The sequence below is a fragment of the Columba livia genome, chromosome 7 (genome assembly GCF_036013475.1).
Source record: "Columba livia isolate bColLiv1 breed racing homer chromosome 7, bColLiv1.pat.W.v2, whole genome shotgun sequence".
Taxonomy (NCBI): domain Eukaryota; kingdom Metazoa; phylum Chordata; class Aves; order Columbiformes; family Columbidae; genus Columba; species Columba livia.
In genome coordinates, this window is record NC_088608.1 from 21,816,949 (window position 1) to 21,842,768 (window position 25,820).

Here is a 25,820-nt window from a genome sequence, read left to right on the forward strand (position 1 = left end):
AGTGTGCTCTTCAGTTTAATGTGATATGGGCAGGTTACAGGACTGGTTCTGTGGTCTGGCTGGATGCTTTGTGGGTATGGGCTCTTTACTGTCTCTTAGAAGTGGTTCCTGCTCCCATAAGCTATCAGACCCATTCTGCTTAAGCTTCTGAAGGGGCTTGAGCATATTCTTTTTCAAACCCCTAACTTTGCAGGTTCATGATTTTGGGAAAACTCAGTTGGGGAAACAGCCAAGACACTGTAAAGACTCCAGAAGCACTTATGCTTTAGCTAGCACAAGAAACATCCAAATCTGTCGGAAGCAAGTGCCTTTATATAATTTCTTGACTCCATCCTGCTATGCATTACTTTTCAGAGTTGAGGTTAGTTCTTAAATATCTTGTCTCTGGTCCCTCAAAGGAATAAATTCTGCTATATAATTATTAACCATATTTCATGGTCCTAATGGAATTCAGGTCTAGCTTTCTAAAGTGGAGTTTATAGACTGATAGTTCTCTACTAACATCTGATAAGACGTGGAGAAAGTGTGATGTTTTCCAAATGTTTAATACCTCTTGTGATTTTTATTTTGTATTTTCTATTAAATTCTTTTTAGGAGTTTTGATTCTTTTGGCTAGGATATCTGGTCTGTATATGTCATTCATCTACTGCAGTGTCCAAAGCTATTATACTCAATAATAACTTCTTTTAAAAGACTTCTGATTGTAGTGGTAAGCCTGAAGGTAAGTTCTGGGATTTGGGGAATTGGGGTGAGTTGTTTTTTGTTTGGTTACTTTTGGTTTCTTATTACATGTGCTTGGGTGGTGGCAGTAATAAGGTAGAAGAGGGAAAGATGAACTGTGCTTTCATTTGATTTCTGTGTGGAGGTCCAGGGTACTTGGGTGTCTGGGAAGTCTACACTAACACTGCCTGAGCTCTTTGTGTTACTAAGGCTGAAACCACTCCTGAAGAAGCTTATGCCTTTTAAGAAGCTGTAGGGCTAACAAGAAAATAACGCTGCCTGGTGGGCTGTTTGCCCACTTAAGAGAGGTTGGACATTGCTTCCCTCTTCATAAGTTATTTTTCTTTGGCTAGGGGCAGCATAGAAAAGCAAAAGAGTCTGGCATATCTGTTGCTTTCATCACCCTCAGGTTATGTGGATGTCCCAAAAGGGCTGAGAAGCAATCATGAATTGTAGGTTTGATGCTCGAGGTAGTGAAGGTTGCTGTAGTCAATTGATGGTGTGGGATGGATGTGAAAGGATTACTGAGCCAAAAGGACAACATTGCTTTCCTTGGACAAATACTGAAACTTCTCTCACACAGTGGCTAGGGCAGATTAATCTTTTCATGACCTGTTGGAATATTTTTTTCCTTTTATGTTAGCACTATTAAAAGAGGTGAGCTAGCACCTCCGGTTCCCTTAGTGGTGAAGGTGCAATCTTTGGCTGAGCATGGGTTCTCATTCCAGGACGGGCTGGGAACATTCTAAGCTGTTGGGATGTGCCTGTGGACAGTAAAACTTATGACCCAGTTTACAGCAACTATCTTGTTACTGATTCTTGGTACCAAAGCTATGAATAAGCAGCCTCTTAGAGATGTAGAAACTCTGAGTCCTGCCATCCTGCAGCAGATCACAGCTTCTGCAGCACTGCTGCCTGGAAAGACCAGGCAAGTACTCCCTAATCCATTACAGTTAATTAAGCCAATTATCTGAAACAGCTTTCATCAGTAAATTAAACTAGCCCTGTTGACTTTGCCTGATGTGATCTAAGAAGTGTCTGGACTATCCTTGCCCTTGGTAGAGAGAAAGGCAATACTGTATCTGACAGCTAGAGACCAGTGATCCTTCCACTGACACCTCTGCTTGGAGAGCATATGGCAGCTTAGTTTGGGCCTTTGGGGTGAGTCTGTTTGAACTAACACTTTAGAGACCGAGCATTCATGGTAAAGTTGACTAAGCACTTGTGTTTCAGTGGATGCTGCTAGACAAACTGAGCTTTTTGTCCTGCCAGCCTGGATACTTTGTTCCATGGTTTTCAACAGCATAACACAATTCACCTACAAGGGAGATGCAGGATTCTTGTCTCTGAAGTGCACACTCCAGCTATTCAGTGAGTCATATTTATGAAATAAAGAAGTTTAATACTGTTAATAAAACTTTAAGTTTTGTGTAACTCTTATATTTCTGTATGAACATAATGATGAACAGGGACCTCTAAACAAATACTTGTTAGTGTAGCACACTAAATAGCATAGCTGTCACTAGTGTTGTCTGACTTTTGCATGCTGAGAGAGGACCTGTGCACTAATAACAGCTGTCTATATAGAATTGCAATTATGTACTGGGGGGATCCCATTTTGTGTGTTTGTGAGCTGATGAATGGTGAGGCTTAGTTGCAAGTTTTAATCTCTAGATGTTAAGCAGTGTTGGAACTGGATAGCTGAAACTGAATGTTTAGAGCCCTCTCCTATTCTGGACACAATACAACACTAAAGTAATCCTAGATACAAACTGGTTTTGTTCAAATTTACCATCTGTTACCCTAGGTTTCTTATCTTAATCTGCTGTTCTTTTGATTTGTTATATACTAGCAGGAATTTAGAGCAAAAAATATGTTTATGTGATTTAATTTATAACTTTTTTCTGCATTTTTGTTAAATTCAGATTCTTTAGTCAGTTCACTAAAACTTCAAGCAGAACTTTGTGCAACATACTGATATAGCATTTAAAAAGTTGTGCATTTTAATATTTTCGGAATGTACATATAATCTGTAAGTATATTTAAAGTTTTTCATTGTAGATGCTACAGGCATCAGGATGCTGGTTTGGCCTTCTGTCACTTACCAATCCAGTCACAGCAGCAGGGGATCTACTTTAAGAATATTCAGTCAAGTATCTAAAATGATGAATTTCATTCAGCTGGTAGAGACAAATTTTCTTTCTGTGCAAACCTATTGTCAATGGTACTAATCCAAGATTTTGTCCTAAGAGGTAAGCTCTGAAAAGTGTTTGTTTAGAAACAGAGGTCAAACTGTTCCCTTTAATGTATTTTGAAACACAAAAGTTACCTACTGCAGATACTAGAAAGCAACTTCTAGCTCAATAACTAATAACCTGAAGAAATAAACAGAATACCTGTAGTTTCAGAATGGAGAAAGCAAGCATCCTGAAGCTGCAGAATTTGAAGGACACTTTAGCTGATGCAGTAAGAGGAATATAGGTCTATGTAGCTGAAGCAGTATCTTGGGCAGCAAATGCCCGTGCCTCCTAACACCCCACAAAGCTGCTATGTGGCTGTATAGGCAATTCAAGACTGACCTATTGTCTCTTTTTGCAATCTCAGCAGGAGGGTAAGCAGCCCATAATGTCTATACGAAGGATTTATGTCTGCTTATATAGATCACTTTTTCAATCCCCTTTTGTCTCTCACTGAGACTTTGTTGCTCTTTATGCTTTTCCTTTATCATATTGTATGACTGTCAGACACTAGAAGGCTTGAAAATCTTATGCTGCATGTTTTGCCATTTTTACCTTTTCTACCACTGTCAGTTCTGACCTGATTTCATCAGTATCAAACTGTTAGAACTAGAAATACCTATTATATTCATAAGCCTATCACCTAAAAGTATGGGATCTCAGCTTTCAAGCAAAAATATTTTTCTTATGCTACTGCTTTGTGAAACATTGCTTGCTAGGGTAATTTGGACTTGCAGTTGATAAAAAGACAGCATGGTAAAATATTAAAATCTCTATCTCATAAGCAAGTATCTGTCACATATATTTGTTTTCTCAAAAAAAAAAACCCACAAACACACCCGATTTTTCAGGTTTGCTGTGTTAGGATGTGGTCTGTCTCTCCTTTTCTGAGATACTCATACTTCCTTTACTGATATAAAGCTCCTAACAAGCCTGTATCTGTTATTTATATTTCTTAATAGAAGGAGTAAACCTCCATCTAAGCATAGAGATGACTGAATAATGACTTTTCACCATTGTTATCTTTGAATGTCATGTATTGTAATTTGATTGATTTCCCCCCTTGGTTTCTGATATGCAAAAGGAATTGGTCCAGTCTAACTGATAGCATGTACCTACAAGTATTTGTGAAATAACCTGATGCTTAAGGTGGTAGCAGCATAACTAGTATTGTCTCCAACTTCTGCATTTTGTTATGCCCTCAACCAGTTTCCAGTTACAAAATGGAATTTTGGTGGATTCAGATGAAAGCCAAATGTTCACTTTATTTTCTCTAATGGTGCCTCTTGTTCCACTAAGTAGGAAATACTTACTGACTCTCATAAGAAAGGAGAGACTGGGCTAACTTAGAGCACTTTGTTTTTCTCCTTCACTGACAATTCAAGAAAATACAGTGAGTTACTCATCACAGATGTGAGTGTGCTATTCTCTCTGGCACACTCACTCCAGAACCGATGTGTCATTGCTTTATGCAGTACATTGTTGTCATAGAACCTTGAGTTGGGTGTCTGCAGTAAGTGAGGAAACAGCATTGCTAAGACACCCAGGTACATCTTGTGGGCACTGTTAGCCACTGCTTGCTTGTGAGAGCTATGTACACATTTCATCTGTGGGGCAGAAGTGTCTACATCTTCAAGTCATTCCTAGTTCTGCAACACTGTATGGTCTTCCAGAAGCTTGAATCTCATCAGGTGTCATTTTACCTTACTTTCCATCTTGGCACGGCCTGCAACGGTGCAGTCTCCAGCTGTGCTAGGGGTACAGAGAAGGGCAGTTCCGCAGTACCGTAGGGGCACAGCCTGAAGCTCGCTGGGCATCCCAGCGCCCGGCAGCGCGGACCGGCAGTGACAGCTGAGGGCCCGCGGCACAGCCCGCCCTGCCAGGCACAGCCCGCCCTGCCCCACGCTGCCGCCCCACCGCCCCGCTGAAAGCCATCGTGGAAGGGCGGGAAGGGGGCGCTCCGGCCACAGCCGAGGAGCAGCCGCGCTCCGTGCCCGCCGGCTGACGAGCTGCGCCCTGCGGGGGCTACAGGGCGGCGAGCACGGGTGCGCGGGGTGACGCCGCCCGGCTCCCTGAGGGGCCGCGCACCCGCCCGAGCCCCGCGGGGGAGGGGCGGCACGGCACGCGCCGGGACTCGCACGGCGCCCCCGCTGCCTCAACAACCGCCGCGCGCGAGGCGGCCGCGCGCCCGCCCCGTCCCGCTCGCGCCTGGCGCGAGGCTCCCAGAGCTCTCCCGCTGCCGCCCGCCGTGCCTCCCGCCGCCACGTGACCTGCCGCGCAGGGGCAAGATGGCGGCGCCCAGAGCTGTCAGCGCGCTGCGGAGCGGAGGTGAGCGCGCGCCGCCGCGGGCCTGGGGCGCGGGAGGGAGGCGCGGGGCGGAGCGGGGAGAGGCGCGCGCGAGCCGGCGGGGCCGCGGCTGCCGCCTGTGCGGTGTCACCGCTCCTGCCCTGGCTGGCGCCGGCCAGAGCGGCACAGCGCCCGCCGGCTGGCGGGGGTGAGCAGCCCGGGGCACCGCGCGGGTGAGACACGGGAGCGTTCCGCACCAGTTTTGCTGGGATAATTCTTGCTGCGATAATTTCAGTGCTTGGCAACAAGTAATCTGTCAGAAGCGCGTGTGTTTCCTCTGCCAACCCACTCAGCCGCAGAACTTACTGCACGCTGGTGCCTCGGTGTATGTGATGGCTTTTCAGGGCCCTGGCTCTCCCATGCCCTCCCAAAAGCAGCTTTTCTGCCACGTCACCGGTCACAAGTGATTCACTCCCGTGTGTCTTAGTGACTTGTTAACACGTGAGAACAATTGTACAAGATGCTCTACTCCACTGAGAAATGTGTTACGTTATGGACGTAATGTTATTTGTCTCTCATTCCTTTCCCTCAGCGTTTCAGTGTCTTGTGTTAAATAAGATTGGAAGCTCGTGGGGCACCATTCTGTGTTTCTTTTTAACACTTATTGTAAAATCTTAAATGTGTGAACAGAAGGAAATACCTCACAATGCTCTTGACGAGAGACTTATATGATTACTTTTTTTTGAGACTGTCATACATTTAGTGTTGTAATATGGGGCAGAGTGATCCCAGACTAATCTTAACTTAAATATTAAGCTGCGCTGTGTTTTCAGCTAAAGCATAATATTGCCATGCTTTTCAGCTGGCATAACAAAATATCAATTCCTTTTTCTCATGTTGTTGATCCTGATCTTATACTGTACTTTTACTTTTCATTCTATCCAGCAGTCTTGAAAAACATTGGAGAATGTAAAGACCTTTTCTTCATAGTTAATCCTGGATTTACCAGGGCAGAAGTGCCATGTAATTTTTTTTTCGGTGGCTCATGTTCCCATAAAGAAATTTCAGTTTGACTGGACTTTTGGAATCTGAGCCTCAGCTGGACTCTGGGAAGAGCCCCAACATTTGGCCTTCAGAGTCTCCTATTTGTCTTATTTCTAACAGCTGTCAAAACCTTCACTCTTTCACATGTGTGCAAGTGTGTGGAACAGAATCACATTTTTTAGTATATAATACCACACAAACAATAGTTTATTAGTTTTAGTCTTAAATGGATTAAAATTTGGTGTGCAGCTTCATACTGTTCTTCATTATTTGCCTCAGCAGTTCTGTATCTGCCGTGTTTTTGCTGTGGATATTGTTCTGGTCATGTGTCTGTGCGCTGCCGGCTCCTCTGGCCCCCTCCACACCTAGAAACCCAACGTCTGTCATCCAGTTAAAAGAGCCAAACCGTTTAAATTTGTTAAGCCTTCACACCGTCCCTTCAGGCATCAAACCTTGTTCAGCTCCCTCAGTGGATATGCATTTCCAGAAGTTGAAAAAGCAAAACTGTCATAGTTCAGACAAGACTGATTAAACTAAATCCAATTTTCTCTGAATTGGACAGTTCAGTATAATTTAATTTGCAAATACTGAAAGACAGAAGTAATTTAAATTAGATTTCTGCTCACCTAAGGGAATCTATTCTACCTAAATGGAATAAAAATTGCTTTTTATAGCCTCTTTTGTGGGTTTTTTTCTTTATTTCTGCTGTTATGTTTTTATAAATTATGAAAGGAAAGTTTTCTTTATTATGGAACTGTTTCTAGATAAGTGCATTTGAACAGCAGAGATCTTGGAAGTTTTTATACTGGTTAAACACTTCCTCCACATATCAGAATGACTTAGGCTAGCAAAAAAAAATCTTTATTATATTTGAAAAAAGAAAATAAGTTGGACAAAAGATCACAGGAAGTTAAAAGGACAGTCTGTGTCTTTTCAGTAGGTATATTGAGAGTTCATTGGAATATTCTTTGCAGAATGTGTCAGAATTGCAGCACTGTCAACCCAAGGAGAAGGTACCTGACTTGGTAAGAGTGTGAGCGGTTTGCACAAACCTTTGTGAAACTCTGCACGCTCTGACTTCAGAGTGGCCTTGCAGTGGTTGAACTGAGTTTTAGCTGTCACTCCTTCTTGAACAGTATTTGAAAAGAATTTTACAGGTGATTCACGAATGTGTGAATTGCATTTACCATTTTGTAAAAGAAAAACAAGAAACATCCAGAACGTGGACACATCAAATCGGTGTGTCTTGTCATGGCTTGTACTTACAAATAGTGTGGATTTTATGGTGATCCATTGACTTGTACATGGTCTAATTACATATCATGACAGTTTCAGGTATTCCAATAATTGTATCTGTGATACTTCATTGAGTAATAAAATAAAGTAGAAGACATCAAAGAACTGCATGTCTACAAATACAGCTTAAATGGTTTGTGGCATAACAATCTCCTATTGATTTATTAATTTTTAGGCAAATAAATTACTAGAGGAGAAGCCCCTAATTTCTTGTAATGAAGTTTCAGGACTTTCAGCCACTGGAAAATAATTGTTGATAAGACATCCCTTGTAAAATGAGTTACTTACTGTGTTAATTGCTGATAAAATGATTTCTTATCTTGCTTCTGTATCTCTAACAATGAATAAGTATTGTGTAATAATCTGTGTGACATATTATTGGCCAGACTTTTAAAGTTAATCTACAGTAGGATGATGGTGTGTGATACGTCTCTTACATATGTGATACATCTCTTAGACATGTAGTCTGCATGCACAGGCTGTCCATTTGCTCATACATGCCTTGTTAAGCCACGTGCAGAACTGGGGGTACACATGCAGGTTCCTAAATGGGTGCCAGTAAACCTGGAAACTCCACACTTGTGTAAAAGCTGTAGCTGTTTCCAGCACCACAGTATGTGAGATGTTGAGAGATACTTTTCTGCGGATGCAGAGCCTTAGAAATGTTTGTTGTCAAGATTTTTCTGAGAATGTTACTCTTTTCCCCTCCCTTAGTAAACTGGAGATATTAATACATAAATGTGTTTTTAAAACCTCTTTCAAAAAAAAAGAGGGGGGCATAGCTGGAGTTCGGTTTTGTTGCAGTACAGCTTCATATCCTTGCGCTTCTGAGTCTGTCTGAAGTGCCAGCTCTCATTAGAAATCCGTTTGTTTGGGGTTTTTTTAAATATTAAAGAACATTCTTATTTGGGCTATATAGATCACCAGTTTGGTTCATGGGTCTTGTCAGTAATGCATGGTTCAGTGTTGTCTGTACTTCATAGTCTAGGCAAAATGGAGTATTTCAAAGGAATAATAAACACTTCTCCAGCAAGGTATTTATATGGAAATTGTCAAACTATTCTGAAGCATTACAGAAGTTAGAAACATTAGTTCAGACCCTGCACAGGGTGGACTAATAGAAGAAGGTGTAGCAAGTGACTGAGGCAATATGAGGTGATTTGGTTTACATCCTGTAGGTAAAGTGCCTATATTTAATTTTACCTAGTGTTTTTCTTTGTCATTAGACATGGCTTTGCCATTGACGATGGTAAAACTGGTAGTCAGCTTTTACATTACCATTTTATATTGAACTCTGCATGTTAGTGTACAGAGCGTGCCATGGAGTCTCCAGCTGGGAAGTGGTTAAATAAATCAAGTGCCTGCCGTAAATCTCTTCAAATCTCCATTTCCTTGGCTTTTTGATTTCCAGAAACATGATCAAGATGAAATCATTTACCTTACTGAATCGTATCTATCCAAAACCATTGCAGTTTCCACCACCTGCAAGGGGAGAGAACTGTCTTCACTCTCTGGGAATCTTTTTTGCAGCAGTTTCTGATATCCCATTGCTGCCACTACCCCACTTCTTCCATAGGCGGGAACCAGGACTGGCCAGAGAGTCACCTCCTCACCCACACAGCCTTCTGCAGAGAATCTGGCACCTTTCTGAACTGTTAGCAGAAGCAGCATGTGAGCTGAGATGAGGCATCCTTTGCCCAGTGTGCTTAGTTTCCTTTCCTTTTATATTTATTTTACTTATTAAATATTTACTCATGATCCAGAATTTATTAAATACCTGTGGTCAGCTTTCTTCCATGAACACAGCTGAGGGTGCCTACTGGTCCTTGTGGAAGCAGGGGACACCCCTGTGAAAAATAAGGTACCAAGCTGTATTTTAGGGGAATGTAATTTCCATTACCTTAACCTTAATTTGAAGTTGATACATATCATTATTGATATTTAGCTGGTTTGTGCATTCTGTCCAAATGGGAACCTGTTTTTTTTTTCCTCCTGCTTTGGAATTGGAGTTGACATAAAATATTTAACCAAACTTAAGAAATTGAGTGAATTTGAGTTAGAAGATGGAGCAGTAATGACTGCCTCATAAAAGACTCTTGTCTCTTGAGTTTTCCGTAAAAACTTTGCAGAATCTTTACTAAGCAGTAATTCTGATACACACAGTCCATACTTTGCGTTTTGTTAGTTTGCAGCCCTTGAGAACGTTCACAGTCTCATGAAATGAAAACTGTTCAATATTTTTAAGAGGAAGTGAAGAAAGGACTCAAAATGAGGTAATTTTCTTTTTTTTTTTTTTCTGAAATCAAAGCATGTATGCCACATTTTTAACTGCCATATACTAATGTATCAATGTTTCCATCTTTTTGTTGATGCATTTTGAAATAGGAGTTACATTTATTTTTTAAAATTGTTGTAGCTTACCCTTTGATAGGTGTATTTAGCCATAAACTTCAACATATACAAGATTATTCTCTTGTTGAGAATAGATCATAAAAATCTCCTTAGCACTATCAATACTCAAATTCTAAAAGTATTTCTTCATCCATATCTTCATCACAGTTGAAAAGAAACTTAAAAATTTACAATTCAAAAAATTAATCAATTATGACTTTAAATACTGTTAAGCTAATGCTTTTCAAAAAAATAACCATAGCAGATACAGATAACCGTTTTGGGGAGACTTGACTAAATGTCTACTAGTACTCCAGAATGGTAATGAAATATGTCCTGTAATTCTGACATCTTTTGGCAGATGAGAAAAAGTGATTTAAAACTTTTGCTAGAGTTTTCAAGATCAAATGATGTTTGGCTACACTGTGCAATATATGAGATGGGCAATTAGCTGAAAGAAAATATTAATTCACATTTTCCATTAATTTGTAGACAGACTCATGTCTCCAGAATTTAACATTAGCATTATCAGCTGTAAATGATGCACGGTGCAAGTTCAAACCACTTGATTGTAGTACAGTTTTAGCATTTTTCAAATGATCCTAAGGCAGTTTCATCCCTGCCTTGAAAATAATCAAGCAGACAAGGAATTATTCCCATTTCAACAGTGCAGCAATGAGTAACTCTGGGGGAGACATGCACTTTCATGGTTTGAGGCATGAGAGAAAAAATATTCCCCTTTCAATAAAGTGTTTAATTGTTCTCTTCTTTCAGTTGAGAGGTAATGTATTGTTGGCAGCACACAGTCCCTTTGTTCTGACAAGATCTATCACTTCTGGCTGTGGGTGGATTTGTAGGGTGTGGTTTCTCAATCAGCATTAGCTAAGATTGCCTTTAAACGAAGGGAAGTCATTCGCAGATATCCAGCCATGGCTGAGAGGGGTCAGCTTGTGGATCTAGGTGAAAACCAGCCGCCGCGGTGGGAGCTGTGTCCGGGTTGGCAACTCCCTGCTCCTGTTTGATGCAGGAGGGAGGAGGGTGGCTTATAAAGCAGCAGCTTTGCTGGCCCATGCCTGCTCAGGTAGCCGTTCATCACCATACATAAAAGGTCTTTTCTTTTTTGTAGGAAGGTGCCCATTGACCTGGTGCTGGAGCGCCACCATTGCAGTTACAACTAAAACACACATAGAGACAAAATTCGTGACAGGTTCTGAAGAATACTTAGTTTCAGCCTTTTGTGAATAGTTCCTCTGCTCTGTGTGCCTTGCGTCTTGGGTGGCCAGAGCCCAGGTAGTGCCCTACATCTGCCAGTACTGAGCTTGTGACAAATATATTGCACAGGTGCAAGAAGTTAAGTGAGACAAGCCTAGCTGTAATCCTGCAGGCAATTGAACTGTTTTGCAAATATGTATTTACATGTGTAATTTTCAATTTTGCAACATTTTCCTTAAAGTTCACTTGGACCTTTCCCTAACCAGAAAGGAACTGCTTTCTCTTTCCATTCCCATCACAGAACTCTGAAACTTTGCCACTGTCTGCAGCAGCTCACCGCCCTGGTGCAGTGATTCTCCATAAGGGCTGTTGTCCATCTGGCTACCGGCCCTGAAAGAAAATACCAGAAAGCTCTGGAAAAGCCTCTACCAAGAAACTGGGATGCCCCATCATAGGGACTTGACTTGCTGACATGTATCCAAAACAGGTTTTACAGTGTTCTCTGTCCTCAGAGTTAGACGTGGGGATGTCGCTGAACAAGGAGGACTCCCTGTTTGCATGAACAACTTCTGTGTCACCTGCCAGAGGCTGTTGTCCTTGTCTGACTTTTCCTTACCTGGCTTCAGCTATAGAAGCCAAGGCTCAACATAATACCATGTAATAGGGTGAAAAGTCACGTCTGTGATTTGTATTCCAGATGCGCAGTTCCATGCTGGCTTTGGACAGCACAAAAGGAAAACTTTGTCTTTTACCAAAGGGGTAGGTCTCTTCAGGCTCACAAATGTGGCATTAACAAGCACACAACTCTTGGTGTGGCTCTGCAGGGAAGCGAATGACGGATTTAACTTCTCTGTACTTATACAGCAAATCAATGGAATAAAGGATACTGCTTTGCAATCTCTAGAGGTTAAATCAAAGAGAAGAAAGATACAGACTCTTAAATTCTACACCAGATGACCCTGCCGAGCCTACATACAGGATCAAACTGCAAGTGAAGTCTCTGGCTTCTTGGTTCTTCCATGTTCTATTACTTAAAACGTCAGGAATAGCAGCAGAGTGTATCACAGGTCTCTGCTGGTCTCTAAGCTTGTTTACTGTAATATGTAGCCTTCGAAGAGAAAGAACGAAGAACTGAATCATCCCTAAAGAAACTCTGGGCTTCAAATTGTGAATTATATTATATTTTAGAGCAGATAACTCCTCTAACCAAAATCACAGGATCAGATGCCCTGTGAGTATATAATATAACATTTTTTTGCCTCCGAGAGCTGGCAGCACAGGAAGCTATGGCAGACAAAAGGGACTGAAATTGTGAGCACTGGCTGATGGATGGAGAAACTGTAGTGCCGAGGGAGTAATTTGTGGAGGGTCTGGTGGCAGCGCAGCATTGACAGAATGAAATGGGGCCTGGGGGCCGCCCTGACGCCTGTGCTCCCAAGCTACAAGGCTAACCTGCAGTTTAACCATGGACGTATGTGAAGGAGCTTTCTACATTTAGACAACGCATTCCTTTTACTCAGGCTCTTGCACTGGATTACCCTACCTAGACCAGGAGCTGGATTAAAGGCATACACAAAATCAACATACCATGTGTCTGTGAAGTTTAGCAATTGTGTGTTGTGGGTGTCCTCTAGTTGTGTAGGGGATAGTGAACTGAGCTGGTCTGACATGCTTCCCTGCGTTTCTTGTGTGGTTTTCTATGTAGACTTGGAGTTGGAGTGTAAGGTTGAGGCTACCAAAAAAAAAAAACAACTGTTTCAGTAGTTGAATGGCCATACCATCATGTCATGATGTTTTTATTTCTTACGCTGGAGAGAACCTGGGTTTCTGCTGAAGTCACGCTGAAGACTGGCTGCTTCTCGTTTTGAATCTCTTCTGGTGCTAAAGCTGCAGTGGAGGTCTGTGTCGTGAAACCTAAGTTATTTTTCCTTCCCATGGTATTCAGTCATATTAGATATAATGTTCTGGTTGTAATGGTTGTGAATCCTGAGGAAATTTAAGCGGAAGCTTAGGAATTTTTGAGCAGTCTTCGGTGATAGATCTGCTGGTCCATTGAAAACTATGATTTCAAAGCAGTACTTGTTTGTGCATGCTGTCTGTAAAAGGCCTTTTCCATGCTGACACCACCTGTGGGACCCCTGGTTACAGTGATCTTCTCCATTTGGGGTTGTGTAATTTTCCCCCTTGTTTTTGTTCCTCCTTCCTTCTCCCCCACTCTCAAACAAGCACATTCCTACAGCACGTGGAAAGGCACCACTGTCAAGACAGACTTGCTGCCTCTTTTTCTCTGTGACAGTTTGACGTGGTGATGTGCCAACCCTGGATAGCTTGCATTGCTTCTAGACACCACATCCCACTGCTGTCAATCTAGCAATATTTATTAGCATTAAAATTTAATTTGAAAATATTTTGAAGTAATGCGATGGGAGGGGGAGTAGGTTACAGGGCAATTGCCTTTTTTTTTTTTTCCTTTTTCTTTTTTTTTCTTTTTGACATTGTGCCTGTTCAAGCTGTGTGCATTTATCACCGTGGTTTCTTTCCTAAGTATTTCTATGTAAAATCAGTGTTTGTTAAATTATACTTGTGTGCCCAGTCTTTCATATTACGTATATGAAAAGAGAAGGTATAGAAGGAGCAGCCTGTACATTGTGCACTCTCTGCCTTACAGTTATTGCATCCTGTAGGAAGAGGCTCTTTGGCTAGAGCAGTGTTTTAATTTCATTTTTTAGTTTTCAGTTACACATTTCTGGAGTCTCCCTGACCACGACTGTTACCTGATGGCGCCTATATTTCATCGAGTTTAGACAAGCAGTCTACCTGGACTTAGGCCCAGAGGAGCTGCTGTAGCTGATGAACATGATCCTCTCTGTGCCGGAATCCAAGACCTGTAGTACCACAGTTCCCAAGGGAATTGAAAGAAAACTGTGTTCAGGCCTCGCCTCCTGCATTTTTAATTTTTTGTTGTTGTTGTTGTGTAGTATTGCCTTGTACTGATGGGTAGCGTACCTCGCCATGAGTAAAATCTGGTTTTAGTTCATTGGTAATTAGGAGAAAAGATTCTTTTTAACCCAGACTGAAAACAGAAGCAGGGAAGAGCAAGAACAGAGGCAGCAACAGAAGATACTCTGACATCTCTTGATTTCTGCTTACAAATAAAGTGACAAGTTATTAAACAAAATAACAAAAAATGTTGCAGCATTAGTGTTAGCATGAAGTGAAGTTTTTTTACTGCGTTATCATTTTCATACTTCCAGATTTTAGTGGAGGCAATTGCATATTTTGATTCTGTTCTTGTATGTTTCCCTTTAATCTGTTTGATTCTGTTATAAAAGCTGCGTTACATAAACATTATATATTATTTTAGCTGCAGAATGCTATCCTGGTGGATTTTTTCATTTAGAAAATGTTTGTAGAATTTTTTTATGATTCAACAGTGAGCGTTAATGTTTAGTCTAATTAAATTTAATTGCATTTCCTGTATTGTTTTATTTTTAGTTTGCTCTTATGCCTTTATTTTCTTCAGGATTTGTAAATCTGACATCTTTTGTTTTTTTAAAGCATGGAGTTGGCAGTCAGATACGAGCCCACTTTAAAGCAAATGAAATAATTATCTTAAAATTCTTCTACATGTGGGTAACGTGGTTTCTGCTTAATGATCAAGACCTGTATCTTTATGTTGTTTTGGATTGTGTGACCTTGTTAGTTTGTTTTCTTTTGTAAATTTAAAAAATTAAGATGAAGAAGAGGGATTAAAAGCTGCTTCTTGTTCTAGCTTTGATTTCCAGGTCAACTGGAGAGGCAGACAGAACACGTTCATTACTCTTTCAGCTACATACATTTTTGCCATTGGTCATTTTATCTTTTACTGCTCATATTTACCTTACTAACATGTTATACCATTACTTTCTTCCCTTATGTACTAGGAAAAAGTGTGGGAAAATTTGCCTTCAACTATTTTGGGGTTTTCTGTTGTTGTAACAGTTTATCTGACTGTTTTTCTAAACGTGAGTTGTTTACCCTGGGAGTAACTACAGTGGCTGGAGAACTTGTAAAGCTCTGCATTCATGAATGTGAAGACTGAACAGATAAGGATTCTCAGATTTACTTATTTAAATCTAGTGAGTAACAAACATCTGAAATAAAGATATCATTACTAAAAATTCATTATTCTTTGTCTCTGGGTAGGGGAATAGAGGGTCTGCTGTAGCACAGTCCAGGTATTGTATTACAGTTCATATCTTCCAGGCTTCTTGTCTGCACCATTGACATTTCTGATGTTTAAAAAGAAAAAAAAAAAAAAAAGCATGAAAAAAAAATCGTATCAGATCTTTTTAAACTTCAAAAAGGTAAAAGTACAATTGTGGTATAATCACATTAAGAATATTTTTCCGGTCACCAGCAAGGGAACGAGTCACTGTTCTTGCTGGACAAAGTTCATTTTCTTTTTGTTAGTTAGCAAATGCCTAAGGAGTGAAGTTGTTTTCTTGCATCAGAGGCCGGTGGCCTCGGGTTTCTGTTGTCTGAACTGTAGGAGTCTCCTGTTCTGGAGCCTGTGCAGCAGTTTATGAAATAAGTAGGTGAGGGAGGCAGAGGCTTTTGGCAGCACAGGGGCTCTGTCAGCTCACTGCTCAGTGGCAGATCAGTTTGAGAACCTAGGTCACAAATCTCACCTTTGTGTCTCATGAACTTCCCACTTGCTGGGATCTCATGAACTTCCCACTTGCTCCTGGTGGGACCTGGGTTTTGGGGCTGATGGTTTGGGTGGCCTCAGGTAAACCATTGAACTTTCGTTGTCTTTCTACACCTACAATGCAGATATTTATCTACCTTCCAGGTGTGTTGGTTGAGATTAATGAGTTGTTTGTAAAGCACTTTGAAGATGAAAAGCACTATAAAAATGCTAAGTAGTATTATGTATGAGCTCTTGAGTGCATAATGGCTGTTTGCCTGCCAGTATTTAAAGCAATTTGTTGCACACTTAGTATGAAAGGCACTGTATGAAGTCGAGTTCTAGTTTCCATTTAAGAAAAGTCACTCATATTTTGTGTTCAGCGATTCAGGTCACACCATTGTTCTTCGGTATTATCTAGAGTGAAAACAGACTCTAGAAGATTTTTTTAAGAGGAACTGTTTCAAAAGTTTTAAAACCAGGTTATTATATAAAAGGAGTTTCTTCTCTTTCAATCATTTCTTACCCTCTCAATATGTCTTTGGTTTCGTTTGCCAAATTCCCAGATCTTCTACCTTACCCCATTTTACCAAATTATTTTTCTGTCCCTTCTTATGCTTCTGTCTGAACTGCTGTAACTTTTCTGTCCCTGACCTTTCCGTCCATCTCCAGAGTTGTCACCAAAGCTCCTGTTGTTTGCACCACCTCTGCTCAGCAGCTCTTGCCACGTTGCACAGGTTTCTCAGCCCTTCATCTACCTGTCCCTCACTTTGGGCATTCCTGCACCCAGGCTTCCCTGGCGCTCCTGCCCCAGGGACTCTTCCACCCTGGGCACTCGCTGCCAGCCAGTGCTGCGCGGTAAGATGCTCTTCTTCAGGCGCTTCTCCGATAAACACCAGAGTGAACTGCCTGCCAGACTGACAGAAACATCCACAGATGGGGCAACATTGCTCTGTGTCTGAGAGCAGATCTGCCTGCCTGTGACCTCTTGGTTCATTGATCTTCAAGCTTTTTGAGCATGGGTTTTGCTAAGCATCCTCCAGCAGTGATGTTGACTCCCATGTCAGGAGCTGGAACAAATTGACGTGAACTTGCTTTCTAAAAAAATGTCTTTTCACAGTCTTTGGATGTGGCTGTCAAATTTCAAGGTTTCCTTGAAAAACAAGTTGAAAACAACTGCATCTTGTTTATTATGTATCAGCACCACATAGTCTATCTGGCTTGTATAATAAAATACTCACTTTGGCCCCAATCCTGGTTTATGCATTGGGTTAGAGATGTGAAAGAAACAAGTGCCACGTCTTAAAAAAATTCACACTCATATATAATTCCATAAGAGCAGTCCCCTTCACTTTTTAATACATGTCACATAACCAGAATAGTACATGTTTTAATTGTAAAATGTGAGAGAGTGAGCATGAAAATTCATATACCACAGGGTGGGGTCTTGTAGTTTATTAGATGCAATTCAGGCAGGAAAATATAGTATGTGGCTATGTTTAGTATGATAAGAAGTGTCAGAATTCTCTATTTTGTCTTAGTTATTGCATTATCTTGCTATGTTTTTAAAAGGGTCTAGGAGAAATCATTTCAGGTAACATTTACAAGCTGCACTCTTCATTGGCAAACGGCATTATCTGTATGATCACTGGCTGTTCCTAGGAGGTAGTTTCTGCAGACCTTCCTGGACAAGAGAAGCTTGACTCTTTTTTTGTTTCTTTTTAATTCCTTTAAGATAGTTCATATTAAAAACATTATTTTAGTGGAAAACAATCTGGAAATGTTTTATGACATAGAAACAAAGTATGGAAAGTTTGTTTGTTTATTTTGTTAAATGACCAATTCTGTGGGGAATTCTGTTTTTAGAGCTGTTGTCCTTTCCAAATCAGTAGATAGATGTCTTTCTCTTTTTAATTTCTGAACAAAGAGGAAAATGTTGAAAACGAAGTGTTCAACAGACTGCTCCACTGCATGGAAGCTTTAGAAAAGGGGAATAAAGGGCTCTTCAGAGCTCCTCAGAGGTCTTTGGCAGACGCACTCTGTAGCGTGCAGCCTGAGAAAACTTTCATGAGTGTTTTTGAAAGTTGTACTGTTCTCTTTTGGCTTTAGATAACAAATAACCAGGCACTCTAACCAGCTGTATAAAGCCTCCAACTTTCACATTTTAAAGGTGTTTACTTAGGAATTTCAACCATAAATACCTCTGTTTAAAGCTTTGTTTCAATTTTAAATCAAGTTCATTTTGAACCACGAAGGCCTATTGCAGTAATTAACGTGATCTAAATTTATACATTAACACTTATGGCATGTCCAGTGTTCTCTAAAGGAATGTGTACATTTCTCAGGTCATCTATTTCATGTTAAGTTGTACATAAACTTAATTAAGGTCCTGCCTTGTGTATTTTTTAAATTATGAAAGTTAACAGACATGGCAAAACATTGAAAGAAAATGGCAAAGAATTTGTTTGTTTCTCACATAAATTCCAGTTGTTCAGTCTCAGATTTTCTGATAGATACAGGTGAAGATTGAGTTGGAAAATGGCAACAATGAGCTCCTAACTTCCTTCAGCAAGTCATGAAAATGAGGTACTTTATGTCATAGATGGTGCGGTCACTGTAGATCTGCTTGTGTGCGGCTTGAGTTTAAATGTGCTTGTAAAATCCTCTGGAGTTGTTGAGGTCCTTCTCCACTGGACAAACTGATGAGTCGTCTTGCAAAGACATCTTGGTTTGATGCTGAGATGAGGTGTTGCCCACAGTGGTTTGTGGAGGTCTGAGAATCAAGTCACACTGTTGCATTGTGGATAAAATGGGAGGTGGTGATAAGGCTTAATTTCATTGCCGTGTGCTTTCTGAACTAACACCTGTGAGGTGACAAGGCAGGTCTCACCTCAGAGCTATTTCTGGTTCTTCTGCATGGATTATTATTAACATACTTCTTATGACTCATAACAGAGACTTAAAGGAAATGGGTATTCTTTAAATAAATAAATAAATAAAGCAGTGGGACTTGTCACAGTTTATGAAGATTTGTTCATGCTCTGGTAGACCCTACTACTTCAGCAGAAGGTCAGCTCATGAGAAGAATTCTCTTCCAGGAAAGCTTACATTGGTTCCTCTGAAAGATCAAGTTGTACCAGCACGAATTATTTTGCTGGTATAGCTCTGTCCCAGGGTTTTTTTGAGTCCTATCATTACATTGTTGAGGAGGTTTGGGTTGTAGAGTACTCTCCTTAACTAATACATGTTTTCTGGTAAAACTTTAATTGCAGAGCAACCCAAGGTCTGCAGGAGAAGACAGAAGACTTAAAGACAGTCCTGCATTTGTTCATTCGAGGTCTGTTGTGTCCAAATAACTCTTCTGTCAAAACTGTTTCACAAAATCAGGTATAGAATAAGGTAGCTGCTAGACAAACTTCGGCAGCTTTTGCTGTGACAGTATCCCCAGCTGTAGAACCAGGCTGGAGCTTGCAAAAGGGTTGGTGGGAGGTTGCCAGCTGGATGTTCAGCCAGCTGAAAATAATCTGCTGGGGTGGATGGAATAAAGGCACCAATTCTGTCACCTCTGGTGTGAGAAGATGCCTGGACTACCAGGCATCACACGGTGAATGGGCACAGTGGAGGCACAGGCACATCTCTTCTGCTGACTGTGCAGCTGCAGCGGCAGCAGCCAAGTCAGAGTCAACTTTGGTGTAGCTGTTTGCTCAGTGAATGTGGGTCAGGAGCCCTGATGTGTATAAAGTTGTGGCCAGGGTCATAAAATTTGAATTCACAGTTACATCACTTTGCAGTAGGCTGTGCAGGAGCATTGAAATGGACTTTACATTTTCCATTATTAAAATATGCAGCAGGAGTCTTAGCGCATAATTGACTGAATTTGTTGATTTGAGAATGACTTGAGAGTGAAAAGGAGGTGAGACAACCTCCTGTGCATGTCTCAGCTATGATTTTGTCAATACACATGACTTCTATTTTCACATCTTTCTTATACTTTAACACCAAAGGCTATGCAGCCTTCTGTTCCAGTCATGTTAGATTTTGCTTAGAAGTAAAAAGGCACTTTCTTTTTTGTATCAAATTGAATGGGAAGCCTTTGCAAAACTTTTTATCCTATTAATATCTTTACAAATTTTGTCTCTTGTTTCATTTCTGCCTCCAGAGCTCTTTCTATCTAACCAAAGCTCCAAATAAATAAATACATAAGTGAGCTGTGTTCTGGTTGAAACTTTTCCTCACTTGCAAGCAACAGGCACCTGTCAGAGCAACTGGGAGATCCAGGTGTGGGCTCTGGTTGCTGCCCACACAGGTCTGTCTCTCCAGTGGGCAACAGGATTGCAAATCTGTATCTTTAAACTACAGACCTGTAACAACAACAAAAAAAAGAGAGTTGAGGTGGATATTTGACAAATCACGCAAGATAATGTAAAAGTTCTGAGTTGAGTTTGCAAATTAGTAACTGGTTAAGTGGGATGCCCCTGTGGAGAATTCCATGGATTGCTGCCCAGCTTTGCAGACAGGGTAGCTAAGCTTTCACTGAAGAAATGCCTGTCACATTTAGCTGGCAAGTTAGATAATCTTCACCTTGTGGAAAGCAGAACATTCATTGCTTCTTATAGATTTACTATCTGTGCAGTAAATCCTTTTCAGTCTAGAAAAAGGAGTTGGAGACTTAATATCTTGTGAAGACCCTTTGCTTACTCTATTGTAAAAAATCAGATGGTGGAGTAGTCCAATAAACTGTACATAGTGAGTGAATAGCTTGGTGCGGATAATTTAGAAATGAAGTATTGTATTTTTTTTTAAGTCTGCACGTGTGGGGAGTGTCTGTTGTGGGCCTTGCCATACCCATCCTTGGAGCACCGTATGTGACAGGGAGGTGTTAGGTGCGTGGCTGACAGCTGTGAAGTGTGCGCTGGCAGAAGTGATGAGTAGCCAGGTCAGGATTTGAAGGTGAGCAGTTCTGCCTGCAGTGCAACTGGGCTGCATGATCCCCTCTCCAGGGATTAAGCTGCTGCTGTAACTTGGGGTTTATTGTCTTTGTTTCAACAAGACAAGTGCTGCTTGCAGTTCCACCAGGAAATCTTTTGCAGCCATATTATTGGGTTTTGTATCTCAGAATCAGAAATTTGGGGTTGTGTTGGCAGGTAAGTGGCCAGTGTATCTTCTGGAGAATAGATGTTATGTGTGCTATGTCACTGACACCTATTCAGCAAATAGCAGCTACTTTCAGCGGTAGCCGAAGCCAAAGGTTCAAGGGGTTAAGTTTTTGTTACTAGAAAATAAACTGAAATATTGATAGCTGTGCTGATATCAGTTTGTCTAAAGAAGGATGGATGTAGACAGTGGTTTCTGGTAAAGCCACTGTCCCGCAGCGGTAGGGAGGAGGTTGAGAGTCCCATGGCCTGCAGCCTCACATCCCGCCTCTGAGGAGCTTGGACATCCTGCATGTTGTCCAGCAGGATTTGCTGCGTGGTCTGGACACAGTGGGCTTTCCCAGGCAAGCTCTGCCAGCCCTGCTACACTGTAATGTGATCAAACGTGTCATCTCTGCCTTTAGAGAGATTTTATGCCATGGCAGTACTTTGTATTTGAGGGAATCTTGACTGCTGGTGCTTTTTTTAACCCTAATTTTATATTCATTGAATAAATGAGTCTAAATGTGTGGCGCTGAGTCCTCCTTTTACTTTCTGCCTGTTTTGTACTTACGTTCTTCTCCTTTAGCACTTAATAGAGCAGCTCCCCTTTCCATGGGAGTGCTATATTATTTATAAACTACCATTTTATTTGCAATATGCCATGTATGAAATGGGCCGTAGATGATGGTTACATGGGTTGAGAATCGAGCCCTTAATTTTGATGTGGTTTATAAACAATTGGCAATAAATGGCCTGATCCTGTGTCCTTTGACTCTAGTGTGGATTCTTTGACAAGTGTATTTACGCAAGAAGAGCCCGGCTGCCAGCGCAGCGTCAGCGGGCAGCACGCCTTTGCATTCACCGCAGTTGCATGTCCTGGTGCCAAGAATGAATTTTGCCGATTCAGATTTGCTCCGTTTGTCAACACACAGTTCCCATTGAGCTCCACGGGACAAGAATCATTCTTGGCAGGGGGCCATGAGCAGCGGCTGCGGCCAGAGCTGAGCACCAGCCAGGGCAGCAGCGCCCGGCCCGGGCTCCCTGCTCCGAAAGGCTCCCGCTCCAGCATCTGGTTGCTGTTGTTCGACTACTGGGAAGAGTCAGAGATAAAAAGAGATTTCCTAGGTTACTTTTCAAGGCACTTTTTTTTTTTTTTGGTGGCTGTCTGGATGATTAATGTGAATAGGAAAATACTGTTGACCCATTTAAATCATGTTAGACAACATCCATTGCTCATCTGCATAATGAAATACACACTGAACATTACAACCTAAGTATAAGAGCCAGTGAACTACAAAAATAATATTTTACTCATTTAGATTATGAAGTAAAATATAGGACATGAGTACTAATCGCAGTATTAAATTTTAAGCCATACAAATTGTAATTCTCAGTGAAAAAGAACTGTAAGTTGAAAAGGCTATTAGCATTTCAGCTTTAACAGTTAATTTGAGTTTTGTTTTTGTCTTTTTTTTTTTGCTAGTGTGAAGCACTATGTGCAAAACATTTAATAGTAAGTGCAGGAGTATTTGTTTTATTTCATTTTTTATTTCAATCACTAGTGTTAGAAATACTAATTTGCAGTATTAAAATATAGTAACATTTTCTATTACTAAGAGTAAACTGTAATTTTAACTTGGATAAAAACAATTGGAAAAGGCAAATTATTAGCAATGAAGAGATGAAATAATTTTAAGCATTTATTTAAGTACTGAAGCAAAACCTGAGGCCTTTAAAAATATGGATTTCATCAAATAGAAACATCATTTTCAGCATTTTAAACTAAATACAAATTTTAAAGTACTGAACTTAGGCTTTCAGGTTTCTATGGTTACCTGCCTTTCCAGCAGTTTGGTGAGATGTGTAAATAGGCCTATGAGTCACTTGCAATTATTTGTTTTTTGTTTGTGATAGTTGTAATTCTGTGTTCAGTTTGCATCTAATATAGTTCACACCACATGCTTTGGTTTATGTATATTTTAGTGCTTATGATTGACAGTGATTGAGCATTTCTTATGGAGTGCTTGGGTCTTTTTGTCGCAAGTGATGCATGTTGGTACTTCTGAAAATGTAAACAACTTCTTCCTGCATCGCTGTTTGATAAACAGGGACTTTTATGGTAAGAAAGAAGTCTTTGTAAATGTTAAGCACGGAGATAAGTAAAAGGTATTTAAAAAAATAAAATTAAAACAGCTCCCAAACATTGTACCTTACTTTTCCAATTTGATCCATAATCCTATCATTAGAATTAATTTTGTGACCCAAATGTTTATGAATAAGCTTTCAAGTTATGCATTAATAGCACATACTAATAACTGACAGATTTAAAAATAAATATTTTCATAAGGATGCTACAAGTTATCTACAGCAAGCTCTTGGTTGGAACATCATCCTTGAGTAGAGCATCTTATTGAAAAAAAAATATAAGAGCTTGCTTTCACCACCACTGCAGTAGTTTAGTAGTTTAGACCTCATGTATTTTGAGGTCGAGGCTATAGGATGTAATTCTCCAACCTTACGTTCTTCACTCTAGCAAAAGGCATGTACGTGTTTTCTCAGTAAAGACTCACTGGCGTAATGTAACTTGTGTTTTCATGTAAAATCAAGACAATAAAAGTAGTTAACAACATTTAATACAAGGCAAGAAACACTGCTGGCTGTCGTTTTTACCAAACAAGTAGTAATGTAGTCTTATTTTGTTAAGGGATTAATCCCAAAATTGCTAGCAGTGTACACATTTCTTAAAATTTTGAGGTAAGACTGGCTCATGATTCAGGAGTCATCTTGTAACTTTAGAGATTTGGCTGCAGGTGTATTGAAAATAATTATTGCAATGGGTCTTATATTTTGTGCAGGAAAAAGACTCCTAACTGCCCATTCTCTTCCCGTGTGTCAGGCTACGTGGTGAATCCTGATCCAGTATTCAGGACCACTCCTAAATTTTCTGTGCAAAGACTGCTCTGATTTCAGCAGCCTTGCTCACCCACTGAAAGGGTTTCTGTGGGAAACGTTTTGGTTAGTTGGTTGGTTTTTTGGTGGTGATTCAGACATATTTTTTCCTTTTCAGCTGGAAATTTAAGAGGTTAAAGTAGGGTTTATTTTTAACATTTAATACCTTATCAGGTGTGTATATAGGACACAAACATGCCAGTTGAAAAACAGTTGTTTTACAGAGCACCTGAAAATATTTTATCCCTGTAGCATTCAATGGATGTTAAAGCTGTGGGTGGGTGTATATTAACAACAAGATTTGGTGTTGTGTGTGTGTGCGTAAGGACTATCTGAAAAGCTTATTATTTTAACCTGAAACAACTGCTATTTTTTAAACTGAGTAACTTGTTCTAACAGTTGCTACTTCCCTGTAAAGTCTAAATAACTAATACAATGACCAATCTTTCAAGCGAAAGTCATTTCTCTGATCTTTTAAAAAAACTAAAGATAGATAGAAAGTGACTGAAATATGTATTTAAATATGCAAACCTGAGCAGATATGTTTCTCATTCTAATTTATTCATTTTATGATAAATTAATGTACGCAATATAGGAATGCGGTAACATAAGAGGAATGTTTCTCCTGCTAGTCACAGAAATTGAAACTTGCCAGATGGTGTGATCTGGAGCCTAAATTCCCCTCATATTAACTGTGTGTGAAAGTCTTAATATTGCTTTGTCCAGCTTCTGTACCTAACTTGTTTATTTTGCTGTGACACTTAATTAGGCAACAGTTTCTTTTTATTTTCTACTCTGTTACTCTATGAGAGAGGGAAAATGTGGTAGAAAAAACACTAGGGTAGAAAGCTCTGTTGGAGAACTGCAATGCCCTGTTCCCAAAGTTAAGCCTGCACAGCCCAGTCCCGTTTTCTGTAACAATTAATTTCCTTTGGTATATGAATGAATATCATTCAGATATAGTTAGATTGTACTCTCTATTTTTTAAGTCCTATAATAAAATGAGAAAGTGCTGTTTAATGATACCAGAATTTTACTCAATCAGTGACTTTATTTTTTTATACTGGTTTGGTGTGACTCTGTGTGTGTGTATATATGTATATATACATGTACACATATGCATATACACAACTGCTCAGTTGGTTTAAGAGGTTTTTGAGGATATAAAATTAATTTTTCCTTTTCTACTTGTTGTTAAAGTTGCACTGTCGGTTGCTGCTGATAAAAGGTGGCACCGAGGCAGCTTCCTGCAGGAGCTATGGGGAGGGTCATGGCTTGTCATGACCTGGGCACCATTGCTTGAATGTTGTTATTATTGGGATGAAGTACCCTTAGGCTGTCATCCTTCCTGTAAATAGAAGAGGTTCTGATTTTCTGTGCTTTCCCAGTTTACCAACTTGTAGAACAGCTATTTTGTTGGCCCTAAGTTTTACCGAATAATTAATTAGAAGAATGGCATTATTGCAGAAGACACCGATTCATCATTTTAGTATGCTGGTCTAGACTGAGTCATAATAAGGAAAGCCACACAAGAATGTATTTCCATGTAGTATATAAATTTACACCCACTTTTAAAACTCCTTTGTATTAGCATACAGCAAACAAATTACTGGGTTCCACCCTCCATGAAGTAAGAGCAAAACTATCATAAGAAGGGAGCGTAGCTGGTCCTGAGGGCCAAACATGACTTTTTCCCATGTCATGGAGGAACCGCAGCGGTGCCGGCAGAGGGACTGACTCTGCTCCTCTGGAGTCGCTCAGCGTTTGGCCATTGCCTTGCTTTATTGGTTTTTACGAGCATAATGAGACCAGCAATTCTGTTAATGTCTTTATTAACTAAACTACTTCTGTTGTTAATTTCCAGTTAATTTCAATAATTAA

The 25,820-nt window shown here is 40.3% G+C and overlaps 1 protein-coding gene and 1 long non-coding RNA gene across 5 annotated transcripts in view; both read left to right on the forward strand.

Annotated features, from left to right (window-relative positions):
• Positions 1–4,983: 4,983 nt before the first annotated feature.
• METAP1D (methionyl aminopeptidase type 1D, mitochondrial) overlaps positions 4,984–25,820 on the forward strand; it is a 46,986-nt gene continuing 26,149 nt past the window's right edge. Inside the window, exons 1-3 of one of the 4 annotated variants that reach the window (XM_065068752.1) lie at positions 5,226–5,285; positions 9,769–9,856; positions 19,128–19,192. In XM_065068752.1, the coding sequence (XP_064924824.1) occupies positions 9,852–9,856; positions 19,128–19,192 (70 nt within the window). In that variant the 5' untranslated portion in view covers positions 5,226–5,285; positions 9,769–9,851. Of the gene's footprint in view, positions 5,286–9,768; positions 9,857–19,127; positions 19,193–25,820 lie in introns of all 4 variants that reach the window. The other 3 variants (XM_065068755.1, XM_065068756.1, XM_065068754.1) reach the window with 3 other exon arrangements.
• LOC135579856 (uncharacterized) lies at positions 11,488–15,346 on the forward strand. Its single transcript, XR_010473678.1, has 2 exons — positions 11,488–13,084; positions 13,916–15,346. It is a non-coding gene; the product is annotated as an uncharacterized LOC135579856 (long non-coding RNA).